The 15,694-nt window shown below is 42.7% G+C and overlaps 1 protein-coding gene across 1 annotated transcript in view; it reads right to left on the minus strand.

The window, feature by feature from the left end:
* Positions 1-14,367: 14,367 nt before the first annotated feature.
* TC2N (tandem C2 domains, nuclear) overlaps positions 14,368-15,694 on the minus strand; it is a 30,798-nt gene continuing 29,471 nt past the window's right edge. Inside the window, exon 12 of the mRNA XM_026679198.2 lies at positions 14,368-15,022. Coding sequence (XP_026534983.1) covers positions 14,912-15,022 — 111 coding nt within the window. The 3' untranslated portion in view covers positions 14,368-14,911. The remainder of the gene's footprint in view (positions 15,023-15,694) is intronic.

Raw genomic sequence — 15,694 nt, forward strand, 5'->3', positions numbered from 1 at the left:
CTGTGAAATAAGGAAATAAAAGAAAATGTGAATGTAAAATTATACTAAAGCTATTTCTCTTCCAGACATGGTCAAATAAAGTCAAGATGGTAGCAGCCTCAACAGGTACGATCCCAGCTGCATCTATTTTTATGTGCATTTTATGGCACTTCATCGTGCTGCTGGGTACGTCACCTTGTTCTTTCCAACCATATAGATACTATTTACTGTGCTGCATCCCACTCTTGCGTTATCCCTTGTTCCAATGGCTGGTTGATACCTTAGATAGCTGTTTAGCCCTGTGCTGTCCTCAGAAGATAAGTAGTTTCCTTTAAAAAAAATCCAGTGGATCACTGAATCCAATAAAATCCTCTGGCTATTCTGGTTTCCCCACCAGTTCTCCTAGCCTTCCTCCAGGTTAACTTTATATCTCCTGCGAACATCTTGTTTTTGATTTCTGCTTAGGCTGGTAGAAGCACATTCTCCCCTCCTTCTGACCCAATGCCCTCTTATATTACAATAGTTCCCTTCCCCACTTTTTAAATCTTTAAACTACAATTTAGGCATGTTGGAATCAAGCCACAACATTTCAATGAATACTATCTCTTTGCTTCCATGAAGCTGAACTATCAGCTTTTCATTGCCACAAAATTATTATGGACCTAACAAAGGAACCATGTGTTCTTTTCACTTAATCTTTGTAGCATCAAGGCAACAGTAGTACAATATAAGAGAAAAGATGGATAGATGATAGATAGAAAGATAGATAGAAAGAAAGAAAGAAAGAAAGAAAGAAAGAAAGATAGATAGATAGATAGATAGATAGATAGATAGATAGATAGATAGATAGATAGATAGATGAGAGAGAGGAAAGAAAAAAGAAAGAGAAAGGAAGGAAGAAGAGAAAGGAAGGAAGGAAGAAGAGAAAGGAAGGAAGGAAGGAAGGAAAGAAGGAAGGAAGGAAGGAAGAAAGAAAGGAAGGAAGGAAGGAAAAAAAGAAAGAAACGGTCTGCTAGTGTCAAACAAGAAAGTGTAGGAGTGGTGTACTATATTAGCATACTCCAAACCCTCACAACTGATTGGTCCGGACGGACAGCGACCTGATTGGTCGAAACACCGGCCCGTGATTGGAGCGCTAAGAATCTACCGCGATTGGCCGTGCCGATCGCGGGAGATTCAAAGCGCTGCCATTACCGCCGAGCGGCAAGCCAGCCTATATGAAGGGCTGCTGCGGCTTGGATTCCTCAGACTGTTCTTATTCTAAATAAAGAGCTGAACTCACTAGAATGGTCTCGTGTCTCATTCGAACCGATCCACCTCAGATCTAACACTGGCGATGAAGGTGGGATCATGAGACAAGGAGACCATCCAGCACGCGGCGAGACGGCACGCAGCAACAGGCAGCATGGCGGCATCAACTCACCACCCGCACCCTTCAACCCTGCTACCGAGGACTGGGAATCCTATACCGATAGGTTCCAGATGTTCCTCGAGAGTAGCAACCTCAAGGATGCCAACGGCCACAAGAAACGAGCCGTGTTTCTCACGCACTGCGGGCCCGCAGTGTTTAAGATGGCCAAGGCATTGGCCAAGCCAGAGGACGTCAAAACCATGGAATGGGGCGATCTCGAGCCTTTGCTGCGAAACCACTATGCCCCGTCATGCCCATCCTCATCCGGCGGCACGATTTCTACAGGCGGGATCAACGCGAGGCGAGGGGCTTGGCGACTTCATGGTGGCGCTTCAAGACTTGGGTGGCCTGTGCGAGTTCGCCGACCTAGATGAGGCCCTGCGAGACCGCGTCGCCCTGGGACTCTGAGACCCCGTTCTCCAGAGCTGCATCATGGCGAAGGGTGACATCTCCTCGCCGATGCCCTCACCGAGGCAACCGCGGCTGAAGCAGCCAGGAAATCAGCGGCTCGGATGCAACAATCGAGCATCATGCCACGACCAGCGACCGGCGAGACGGCTCCGAACCCAGAGAAGCGACCCAAGGCCGACCATCGAGACACAACCACACACCATGGCGACGTCGACTCATTCTCAGAAACAGGAGGAAGAGATCCACTGCCTGCAAGCAGCGCGAGGGCATCGGGAACCCCGAGGTCATAAGTCGAGGTTCCAGTGCGCCGGCTGCGGAGGCGATCACCCCGTTCGGACTGCCGTTTCCTCGATGCCATCTGCCGGCAGTGCGAGAAACGGGGGCACATCGCCAAGGTGTGCGAAATAAAAGACACTACAGCCTGTGGCGACAAGATGGCAGCCCCGACGACGAGAAAACACCCCACCAGGCACCGAGATCGCCAGACGGAGAGCCGCTGGAGCCAAGAGGGTCGGAACAGGCGACTAAATGAGGCAAGACAAAGGAAGGAAACACACCAGACCGTCGTTATCGGCCATTCCTCCACAAGCGACGCCAGAAAGGTATACGTAACGGTGGGGATAGAAGACCAGCCATGCGACATGGAGGTGGACTCCGGGTCCTTCCTCTCCATGGTCTCATGGCGCACCATCAAGCGCCTGGCACCCTCCATCCGCCGCCACGAATTAGAAGACCAAACACTGACTCTCAAAGACTACCAGGAAACCGCATCCCTGTAGTCGGCAGAGACCATTTTAAAATCACCTTCAAGAACCACACCGAAGTGCTACCCTGACGATCGTCGACCGGGATCGGCCGAGCCTGTTGGGACTGCAGTGGTTCGCACCCCTAGGCATCGAAGTAACTGGCATCCACCGCATCGAAGAGGCGGACTGGGAAGCGGCGCTCGTGGAGGACTTCCGGGAAGTTTTCGACGACAGCCTAGGCAAGTAGCAGGGGTCCCCTATCTCCTTCAATATAGACCCGAGCATCGCACCAATCTGCCTTAAGCCCAGACGAGTGCCATTTGCACTCAAGCCCAAGATCGATGAGCAGCTAGATAAGCTCATCGCGCAAGGGTACTGGAACCAATCGATCACGCCCAGTGGGAGACCCCCATAGTCACCCCCATCAAGCCAGATGGGTCCGTGAGAATCTGTGGGGACTATAAGGCCACCCTAAACCACGCGCTCCAACAAAGCGCATACCCTGTCCCAGTAGTACAGCACCTTCTGCACTCACTGGGTGGAGGCCGGATTTTTGCAAAGCTCGACCTGGCACAAGCCTACCAGCAACTGCCGGTCGACGCCACAACCGCTGAAGCCCAGACCATCGTAACACACCGGGAGCCTTCGTTGCAACCGGCTCCAATTTGGAGTCAGCGTGGCACCGGGGTCTTCCAAAGCCTCATGGAAAGGCTCCTCCAGGGCATAGAGGGTGGTGCCCTATTTTGATGACGTCTTGGTGGCGCGAAAAACGAAAAACAACTAGAAGCCAGATTGAGGGAGGTACTGAAGAAATTCAGAGACGCAGGACTCAAAGTCAAGAAAGGGAAGTGCCAGCTACGGGCTGAGAGGGTCGAATTTCTAGGGTACCTCATAGACAAACAAGGGATCCACCCCACAGAAAAGAAACTGAGAGCCATAAGGGAAGCACCACAACCCAAAAACAAAACGGAACTACAGGCTTTCTTGGGACTGTTAAACTTTTACAATGTCTTCCTACCTCAGAAGGCGACCGTGGCGGAACTGTTGCATAGGCTGTTAGACAAAACAGCCACCTGGACCTGGGGAGCACGGGAGGAGAGCGCCTTCAACAACACAAAGAACCTGCTAACATCTGACGCGGTACTAATGCAGTACAGCAAGACCCTGCCATTAACAGTAACGTGCGACGCATCGCCATTTGGGATCGGCGCCATCCTCAGCCACCAGTTACCGGACGGGAGGAAGCACCCATCGCCTCTCGTCAAGGACACTTTCAAAGCCGGACCGGAACTACAGCCAGCTCGACAAAGAGGCCCTAGCAGTCGTTGCCGGCATCAAGAAATTTCACGAATACCTTTACGGTAGGACTTTTACAATCATCACGGATCACAAGCCGCTGCTAGGGATCCTGGCAGGAAATAAGGCCACCCCAAACATTCTATCACCAAGAATGACAAGGTGGTCTGAATTCCTAGCAGCATACAATTACCAGCTGGTTCACCGACCCGGAAAGGACATCGCCCACGCAGATGCCCTGAGCCGCTCACCCCTGCCCGACCTGGAAGACGACCAGGCACCCACAACAAAGGTACTTCAAATAGAGACAATATCCAACCCACTAGTGACCGCGCCAGACATTGCCAGAGAAACAAATCAAGACAAGCGGCTGGCGCGAGTCCTAAGCTGGGTTGGAAGAGGATGGCCGGAAGGGGACAGGGACAAACTATTCAGACCCTTCAGAAACAGACAAACTGAACTCTTTACCGAGAAGGGCTGTATACTTTGGGGGACAGAGTGGTAATCCCGGAAACATTACAAGAAAGGGTATTGGGAATGTTGCATGAGGGGCACCCAGGGATGGTTAAGATGAAAAGCCTGGCCAGAAGCTACGCATGGTGGCCAGACATGGATAAACAGATCGAAACCTGGGTAGCCAAATGCAAACAATGCCAAGAATCCAGACCCAGTCCTTCCGCCGCCCCAATCCATGAGTGGGAAACACCAAGAGGACCGTGGTCTCGGATTCACATAGACTTCACGGGACCAACCAAGGGGCACATGTACCTTATCACAGTAGATGCTTACTCCAACTGGCTGGAAGTAAGCACCATGAAGTCAACCACAACGGAGGCGGTAATAAAGAAACTGGGCAAACTCTTTGCCACACACGGCCTGCCAGATATAATAGTGTCGGGCAACGGGCCCCAGTTCACCACACTAGCATTTGAACAATTTCTGGCAGGCCAGGGCATACGCCATGCGTTAACTGCGCCAGCAAACCTGGCGGCGAACGGGCGGGCGGAACGCATGGTCCAATACACAAAAAAAGCCATCCAGAAAATAGAAGCAACCAACATACAAGACAAAATCAATAAAATGCTCCTCATTCAACATATTACACCTAGCGCAACCACAAATAGAAGCCCGGCAGAACTAATGATGGGCAGAAAACTACGGTCAACGCTAGATAGAATGCATCCCACATACAACCCTGACAAACCCCCAGGTTCTTCCAGCAAACACAGAAAATTCAACATAGGGGACGAGTATACGCGAAAACCTTTCAGGGGAACCACTCTGGGTACCAGCAACAATCACGCAAATAACCGGCCCCTTGTCATACCGACTGGAAACAAGCGACGGAAAAACTGGAAGCGGCACATCAACCAACTAAGATCAAGAATAGCCGCCACAAACCACACACCCGAGCAAGAAACTAGAAGGGGGGAAACGGAAATAGAAACGAAGGAATCCCCTAACGCAAGCAGAACACCCCCACCCAGAACAAATAAACCACAAATAAAGCAACACTACTCACCAGTAAGCACAGGACCAACAGAGCACGAGACACCAGAACCTTCACCTGGATGGAGCAGCCAAGCCAGTTCAACCAGCCCGGAAAGATCCAGCGGGAACGACAGGAACGGCAGCTCAACCAGCCCGGTAGACCGGGTGGGAGCTACCAGGAAAGGCCCGGCTCACCATTCCAGGCGGTTCCATCCCCAGGAACCGGAGCGACAGAGAAACCCTCCGAACCGGTCGAAGACCACAATAGAACTGAACCGCGCAGGTCAACTAGGCAGGTACGAAGCCCGCCTACCTACGCGACTACGTCACGACACACTGATAGACGAAACCAAGAGGAGGGGTGTATTATATTAGCATACTCCAAACCCTCACAACTGATTGGTCCGGACGGACAGCGACCTGATTGGTGAAACACCGGCCTTGATTGGAGCGCTAAGAATCTACCGCGATTGGCCACGCCGATCGCGGGAGATTCAAAGCGCTGCCATTGGGCCGAGCGGCGAGCCAGCCTATATGAAGGGCTGCCGCGGCTTGGATTCCTCAGACTGTTCTTATTCTAAATAAAGAGCTGAACTCACTAGAATGGTCTCGCGTCTCATTCGAACCGATCCACCTCAGATCTAACAAGTGGGTTCCAAAGTGTATAAATATTTGGAAAAAGAATAGGGTCTAGTGAGAAGGGAGCAATCCATAAAAGAAAAAGACAGTTACTGGTATACCTGTCCACACCAAGTCTAGTCAGCAAGACTTGCCTTCTGTGTAATGTAGGGAAGGGCAGGATGCTAGAGAATGACTAGTTTGGGCCTTCAATGGCCATACTCAATTGTCCCTAACCCCAGTCTGCAGCCCAGGACCAGGTTGCAGCCCATTGGGAACCAAGCCATGCAAGTGACAGCTGAGCACACAAGCACACAAAGCTCCATTTGTGCAAACGGTGGGCACACGCCCAAAACCACCCACTTTCCCCCCCCCTGCCACTGCCACTGGTCCACTGAGCTGGAAAGGTTGGGGACCATTGGATTATAGCATTGCACCTTGTCTACCACACCCCACTGACGTTCCATTTTTTTCCTACTACTGGTGAATGTCTGTAAATCTCTCATAAGTAAAAGCAAAGTACTAGACTGACAGAACCAGGTTTTGGAGGAAACAAAACCACCCTTGTTACTTACTGCAAAGCAGCAATGATGTAATAAATAGACTTCCCCCCAACTATACATTTTGGGATATTTTTTCAAGGACCCAGACAGATGTCATTGTCCTGGAAACAGATGAGAAGGGGAGAAGTGCTTTCTCTGCAGCTGTGACTGTGGAATAGCATCCCTCTGATGGCTCTTTTCTGGGGTTGGTTGTGATGATTTGCTCCCTGATGGTATTCTGTGCCTAAAATTCTCTCTTTTAGTTCTTGTTTTTTGCTTTTTTCACTCATCCCCCCCCCCCCGCAAGGAGCAATATATGTATTTGTTCTTAGTGTGTTATCTATGTTGCTTTATCTATCTTGCTGTCTAAACCTTAACCTTAATATGTGAACTGCTGAGAATTACTGAAGTGAGGGTGTCATATATATAAGGAGTCACATGTCCTGGACTGAACACATTGGGCTACAAGCAATAAATAAGGTATGAAATAGATAAATCTTACCTAACTTGGCCAGGACTGACTTTACTAATAGGAGAGATTAAATGAGATGCAGCTTTGTTAACAGAAGAATTATCTAGTAGATCTCTCATCTACCTTGTCATTGTATACCTTATGAAAGACAGAAGTGTTTTAACAACTGGCTGGTGATATTAATGATGGGAATTGTAGTTAAGTATACGTGAGAAACATAGGGCTAGGGCAAATAGTTACCTTTCTCTGCTTCCTGGGGTCTTCTGCCTTGCTCTCTTGCCTAGTTCTAACTCCTCCCCCTCCATGTAGGGCCTTTGAAAGAGCCAGTCAACTGATTCTTACATTTGAATATTCAAAAAGGCAGTTAGAAGGATTCAGTTTTTCTTCCAGCCATCGTGTTACATGAGCAAATCAAACTACAGCTAGCCCTTGACTTACAACCATTTGTTTAAAGTTATAACAACACAAAAGGGACTTATGATCATTTTTCACATGTATGACCATTGTAGCATCCCTGTGGTCACATGATCAAAATGTGGACACTTGGCAACTGTCATCTATTTATGACGGTTGCATTGTCCCAGGGTCACATGATCAGCTTTCCCGACCTTTGGACAAGCAAAGTCAATTGGGAAGCGAGTGAAGTTAGTGTTACTAACTTAACAATCGCAGTGATTCCCTTAAGAACTATGGCAAGAAAGGTCATAAAATGGGACAAAACTCACTTAACAACTGTCCTACTTAGCAGTAGAAATTTTGGGTTCAATTGTTGTCATAAATTGAGGACTATTAAACAATGACCTACATCCAGACAGTTGATTTTCAGAATGATTTCAAGTGGAAGCAGAAGATTGCATGAGCGAAGTCCCCTTGCAGAATATAATTCCTAAATATAAATTGGCAGAGCTCATTTTGAAAAGCTGTTTGCTTTATAGGGCAGTAAAGTAAATAAACTATATTTATAGTGAAAGTCAATTCCTGGTAATTTATTCTGGCAACAATATGGAAATAAACTTCCTTGAACTCTTAGAGAAAAAGTGGGATATAAATTAAAACAAATGAAAGGATATAAATAAACTATCTGTGTCAGAGGTGGTATTCAGCAGGTTCTGACCAGTTCTGGAGAACCGGTAGTGGAAATTTTGAGTAGTTCAGAGAACTGGCGAATACCACATCTGACTGGCCCCGCCCCCCTCTATTCTCTGCCTCCTGAGTCCCAGCTGATTGGCTGAGTCTTATTTGTTGCCCTGCACAGGAGAACAGAGCTGGAAAGCAGGTTAGTGGGGTGGGGAGGGAAGGATTTTGCAGTAACCTTCCCCCTGGAGTGGGGAGGGAATGGAAATTTTGCAGTATCCTTCCCCTGCCACACCCACCAAGCCACACCCACCAAACCAAGCCACACCCATAGAACTGATAGTAAAAAAATTTGAATCCTACCACTGATCTGTGTCTAATGTTTAGGCTTACAGAAAAAGATTATGAATAGTAGTATCAATTATATTTAACTAAATGCATTTTTGTCCTAAGCCCACCCCAGACTCAAAGAATGGGTGAGACCTGGAGCCCAGAAAGTCACCTTCAACTGACTCTTCAGTGATCCTTTGCAAGAGAGCTTTGTCTGTATGCTTTGACATGCATACTCTTTCTGGATTTGAAGGCCCTTTTCCACTATCTTAGACATCTTCCTTAAGTACCAATTGCAGGTGTTAAAAATGTTGCACATGCTTAAGATGCCATAAGGATTCTATTTACAGAGTTTAATTTTTAAAAAGGAAAGGAAAATAATTTTTCACCAGGCTTTCAAATGTAGCTTTACAGCAGTGAACTGGACAAGTAGAAAAATATTTTGTTCAAATGCCTGGAATTAAATGGGTAAATTTAGAGAGCACAGAGCACAAGTCAGAGGTGGTATCCAGCAGGTTCTGACCAGTTCTGGAGAACCGGTAGTGGAAATTTTGAGTAGTTCAGAGAACTGGCGAATGCCACCTCTGACTGGCCCCGCCCCCATCTATTCTCTGCCTCCTGAGTCCCAGCTGATTGGCTGGGTCTTCTTTTGTTGCCCTGCATAGGAGAACGGAGCTGGAAAGCAGGTTAGTGGGGTGGGGAGGGAATGGGGGTTTTGCAGTATCCTCCCCCTGCCATGCCCACCAAGCCATGCCCACCAAGCCATGCCACACCCAACAGGCCATGCCCACAGAACCGGTAGTAAAAAAAATTTGAATCCCACCACTGGCATAAGTGACAAAATGCTAGGTGCATTGGGCCTGATGGGTTTGGTTCCAAGCCAGGAAATGATGTGTGAATCCAGTCAGCATAAAAAAAGCATGCAGATAAAGGTGATGCAAGTAATCCTTGGCCCTGTTCACCGTTTATTGCAAGCCAAACCATAAGGGAAAGAGAAATATGTTGTGCAATTACTTTAACTTAGCCAACTGACTCTATCAAGTTTTCCTGGTGGAGTTCCCAGGTGAATTTTGCTTTAATTCCCGGGTGAATTTTGCTTTAATTCCCAGGTGAATTTTGCTTTAGTTCCAAACAAAGAAAGGTCTTCTTTGGGCTAAAACAATGAAAAATGAATGTCATTGCATGGGACTAAAGGGACTCCACCCAGTTAGTCATGTAGCAATTCTTCATTATCGCTTTATTTTATCATTCAATAAAAAGGTCTCACTTAACCAGAAAAATGGATAAACAAATCAGCAAATAAAAATCAGTGTGAACTTTTTAAAAACAATTCATCATTTCCTATGTAATCAACTTCAACAAAAAGCCAAGTTTATACTTGTTTAGAAGTTTACTTTTCAATTGGCAGAGTTTCTGCTAGCATAGAAACATATATTCGTTTTTATACTGTGTCCAAAACTGGGTTTGGTCTTATTATTTAAGGGCTACTTTAGCCAGATATGGCTAAAACAGCAACATTTCTTCTTAATAACCCCCTCCCCCCCACAATTTAATGTTTGACACAAAATCCCTTTGTATCACATTTAACTGATGCTTAGTGAAGTAAATGAGCAAAGGTACAGTTAGCTTTTCTTTGCACACAAATGCTTAATTCACCAGCATGCTTAACTGTATATCTTGATGCTTTGTCATTGGGGCAAAGATCCATAAAACTGACGTATTAATATAAAATATTTTGTAGTGGCAACTGAGGAAGAGAGTAGAGGATTTTGTTCCACTTATTGCAGTCTAATACAGTGTTTTTCAGGCTTGGAAACTTTCAGATGTGTGGACTTCAACTCCCAGAGTACAAAAATATTCTGGGAGTTGATGTTAAGTTGATCTTAACATTGCCAAGTTTGAAATTTTTTTTTACCACATCTCTAGTTTTGCTTTGGAATTCTTTTCTGGAAAGCATGGGGGAAATTGCCCCCTCAAGCGGCCTACCCTAATTTGGAGATCTTGGAAAACCAAGGAGCTCTAGGGAATCAAACAGTTAAAGAAACAACAGAGCAGGGGGTATCATAAAAGAATGAATGTGATCAAAGAAATGACTATATCTTTAATATTATTAGTTCTATATTCTTACTACACCTCCTGTAAATCATCCTTAAGTTTCTTATTAGGGGGGTAAAAATAGAAAAGGTGATCTTCCTACTGACTGCTACCACATATTTGTGAGACTGCAGATAAAATTGTTCATATTCGCTTATAGCTTAATTGGGATCTGAAGAGATGATTCAGATGACATCTTGTAAAACTGGGAAGTTCACATATAAACACAAGCTTCATGTATAGACACAAGTCTTCATAATAATGTAGTGATGAGTGACCAATCAGCAAATGACAAGTTAGAATGTAAAAACTTATGGAATAATTCTCAACTTCTTAATTTTCAGAATGGTCCTAATTTTAGCAACACTAAGTACTGTATTAATCAACTCTTTATTTTAAAGCATTTTATCATTTTAAAAACTAAAATAAAAACAAGTAATACGGAAAGGCCAACATAAAAGGAAGAGTTTAGAAAGAGGTCCAAAATGTATCAGTTCTCTTTGTCCAGCATACTGCAGAAGAAAGACCATTTCTAAGGCCAGGCGCTACTTTGAAGCCACGTGTAGCAGTTCCACAAAACTAGGCTATAGAAAGCAGGCTATTCTCCAAAAATTGCAGGTGCCTACAGAATTGCTGTAACTATTCATACAAGGTATATACTCTGTTTGTTTTCTAATAATTAACCAAAAATATACCCCAGCAATGTAGTTAAGTGTCAATAAAAACAGCATGTAGGTTAATAATAAGACTTGAAGTGTACTGTACAGCTGTGCCAGGATCCGGGATTATTCATGAGGTAGATTAACAGTGACGTCATTATTAACATTTGGCATCACCAGCTTCTTCGTCCATTCATTTCACACCCTTCTTAAACAAAGTCCTGGCATGAGGCCCAGCATGTTGCATAATGTGAAATTCTGGGATACTCTACTCAGCTTCACACCATCATCAGGAAGCTGTGAGAAAGATATCCCCCCCCACCTCTTTGCTTGAGTTCTGTTCAGTAAAATAATCTCTCTCTCTCTCTCTCTCTGTATATGTGTGTGTTCATATGTGCATATGTATTATGTGTATGTGCACATGTGAAACTCATCAGGCATATTTTTATCATTTGAAAAAGCAAGCTTTGGCTAGAGACTTTTGCTAAACAGATCAGACCACAGGTAGAAGGCAAAAGTCAGACTAGAATCTATTTATACAAATGCTTCAGGCATCAACACACACATACTGTATATATTCATAAAAATATGCATTAGCATATACATTTATAATAAACCAGCTGGTCATTTTTGTATTACAGTACTATAAATTCAGTAGAAATTCTATATATTCTGATATTTGAATGTGAGCTCCCTAAGAATGTTATTATTGCATGAAGCCCTAATAAGATCTGCATTTATCCTACTAGATAACATGTACATGTACAATGTTTATAAAAAATAAGAGAGGAAATAAAATACTGTACCAAGACTGTTAAAGCAATTTTGCTCATAATTTCATTGTTCTAATTTCAGTGATTATTTTGCTTAAAAAGATAGTATTGTTCTTTTTACCAATTATTTTGCAATAGAGTAGAAAAATGATTTTTATAATGACAGACTAACATCACATTTACCATGAACTGGATGCACATAAAGTACATTGTTAATAAACGTCTTAACCAAAGAACTGCAGGATATTTAAATTTGGACTTAAATTCCCAATTCAACTTCTAAACAATCCATTTTTTCAGCTGTACAGTGACTATATTGAATGCATTGCAAGCCACATTTATTTGCTTTTTATTTGCTGAGACCGAGAACCAGGGCTCTTCCGAAAGACTAGCTGCTATACCTAGCACTATTTCATTTGCTTCTCCAGATTTAAATCCAACTAAATTAACATTTAATTCATACAGGTAGTCCTCAATGTACGACCATAATTGAGCCCAGAATTACTGCCATATCTGCTTAACGGCTGCCACAAAAATGGTTGTAAAATCACAGCCCATTGCGGTTAAGTGGGTCACCATGTGATTATGCCTGATTTTTGCAGCAATAATTAAGCAAACATGGTGATCATTAAATAAATGTGATAGTCATTAAGTGAACCTATTCCAATAGAGATTTTTGGCCAGAAGAATCATTTTTTGGGGTGTTGTCTGTTGTAACTTCAAATGGTTGCTCAGTGACTGGTTAAGCAAGGACTGCTTACATAGCAAAATTTTTGCTACCTAATTATAATCTTTGAGGATTACAAAGAGTTTTTTTTCCTGAATTATTCCAGATTGTTTTGGAGTTAAATACAGTTCTATGTCTTCTCCAGTTTTATGTTCCCATAATTGTTTTCATTTGATTTTCTTAGTGTGGCTTTTAGTTTGAACACTTTTTCACTTAATTCGTTCATCTCTCCTGAACTTTGGTTTTCTATGCTGTCATAGAAAATTAATTAATGCCTTTTTTCTCCTCCTTCCTCATAAAAATCTGGATTCTTCCAGCTAATCACTCTACAACTATACTTTCTGATTCATAAGTCATTATGTTTCATACATCACCAACATCAGCCAAGTCTGACTGAAACAGAATTCAGATTCGAGCCTTGTCATTTTTGAAACCAGTACATTTTAAAGTAGTGTAACACTGCTTGTAGCAATTCCTAACGTTTTCAGCAGAGGCTGCAGAAATAGAATTTCTGAAGTTTAATTATTTTTTAAAATATTCATTTACTGGAATTATGTATGGTTTCATTTCTGATCATTGCATATAAGTATCCTGTGTACTTCCCATGTTATGAGAAATAGGAATGGTATTGTGAGAGATGGTTTCCACAGAGGGGGAAGTGACTGTCTCCCACGAAGGAGAGAGCATATTCCAGAAAGAGAAGGAAGACAAGAGGCAGCACACCTCAGTGCTGGAGAGGAGACAGAGGAAGAAAGTAAGGATAACCACTCCTTAGAATCTCTCAGGGTGCATCCATAAGGCTGGGGCTAGTAAGGGTTTAGTCTGGCAAGAATCTGTCTGCTATGTGAAAGCAAATAAAGAACTGAACTCTGGCTGAATTGTTCCATGTCCTTCTTGGGAGCTTCATCTGACAAATACTCCTGAGATCACAACAGCATGAGGGTTGATGTTAAACGTGCCCTTCCAGGTTCATATGGCAACAGCTTTGAGGCAAACTGAATCCTATTTATTTAAAGCTCAGTGTGAACTGATAATCTAATGAAAGAGGCAACGAAGGCATTCAAGTTAAATCATGCTGCATTTCAAATCCCCATGAAGGTTTTTCAGATGTTACTGATCCATTTTCCCCAATGGCTTATCTGCTGCACAGTGCCTATTTCAACTACCAATCTTTTTGCCAAATATCTCCGTTGTCAAGACACTGAATTGTGTGCAGTAAATGCAGATCCTTGTGCCTTAAAAAGGTTTTATCTCTAGAAATTATTGCTTGATTATGGCCATTGGTCTCACATGGTTCAGACTGGAGAATCTGGGGACTCTACAAATCTATATAAGTGGTGCCAATTTAGTTATCCATGGACTTGTTTGGCATACAAGCTCTATTAGCCTTTATCACTTTATATGTTATCTTAAAATACTGAAGGGTGGGAAAGTGCTTATTTTTCAAAATAATTGGTTAGAATGATGATTGCATATTTTGTTTTGTTTCTTTCATTTTATAAGGACTGGTGAATTCAGTTTTCCTAAAACATAGAATACTGGGGCCCTGTTAGTTCTAAGTCTGAGATCAGATTCTACTGAATTTCATCATTGGAATACTTCTTATTAATCTATCTCTCTGTTCAAAACAATAAAGCAAATTTTATGCTGAAGAACTGTAAAATTGAACTGATTAACAAAAGAATTGTTATTTCCCTGCCCGCTTCTCAAATTTACTATCCAACACAACGACTATTCTCAAAAATTATCTTAAAATGTTTATTTCAAGAATTTAAATGGTAAAGTATTAGTTCTACCTCCCCTGCCTATCTTGCTCACTTGTTCAACATGTTGGTAGAAATAATAAAGTGTCCACAGAATACTTTTAGAAGCAAAACAATAGTTGGAACATGGTTGTCCACTAATACAAAATCTTCTCGAAGGCTAGTCCTTCTATGGTATTTTTCACTAAAATCTATACAAAGTTTTTAAATTAATTTTTGTTTTAGAATATAAATATTAAAATGTTTCACATGTAAGCCTTATAGATCAACAATCAATTAATAAATCAAGCCACTAATTTTTCACTGTGGCTTTTCATGTACTTTGCTAGGTTTTCCAACTTGTGCTTCCTTTTTAAACTCTGTTGCTTCCTCTGTGATTTTCTTGTGCAGAGACGATATTGTACGCATCCATATAGATATTTCTTTACTGTCTCTTTGTTATCTGATGGCTGATCATTTTAAATAAGTGCAAAAGCCTCAGGGCTCAAGTCCAAATCAGAACCCAAAGAGCTGTTCAAAGCAGTATCACGCTGGAATAATGTTATGCCATTTAATCACAACCTTCTCTGGATTAGCAATTGTGTCCCTCCATTGATCAGCAGCTTCTGCACTGTTGCTGTCACTGCTTAAGCAAACCTGCACGATAAGAAAAACAAAGGATCATTGTAAAGAAGTCGCCAAAAGCTGTTTCTGACATTTATCTTGATTAGTCTATAAAATCATGTTTACACAATACAAAATATGAATCAAGAACATGCATGCTGAGTGACCACATATGCTGATAAAAAATATGCATTTTATTTAAAAAATGGATTCTAAAAACATTGTTATCTTTTGTTTTTAGGATTTTGGAAAAGACTAATTTTTACATCCCATGATCTGGAGATTTCTGCTACAATACCTTCTAAGCATTTAATCTTTCTCTCCTAATAATACTTTACCTGTGTCTTGTAAAATGGAATGGAAATTAGTATCTGACAATTCTTTGAGTCGTAAATCTGTGGTTTCTGACATAAAATTGCATAAGAGGAAATTACTTATGGTACAGAATTATTTATTCATAATGAGATAAATTTTTTAAAGGATCTAGCCATGAAATTAAATCCATATTTAAAGAAATTACTGAATATTAACTGGCTGGACAATATTTAGCAAAATCTGGAGGACTGCAGGTTTCCTATTCCTCTTTTATTTCAACCAGGATTATATTTATGGTAACATTTTTGTTAAAAAGCAAAATTTGTAGTCTGCATAAATTTTAAATTTTAGAATTCAGAAATCTTTGCTTTGGGTGTCATAGGGAAAAAA

The sequence above is a fragment of the Notechis scutatus genome, chromosome 1 (assembly GCF_049901735.1).
Source record: "Notechis scutatus isolate UNSWTSFEM ecotype Mainland chromosome 1, rNotScu1.2, whole genome shotgun sequence".
In the NCBI taxonomy this organism is placed as follows: domain Eukaryota; kingdom Metazoa; phylum Chordata; class Lepidosauria; order Squamata; family Elapidae; genus Notechis; species Notechis scutatus.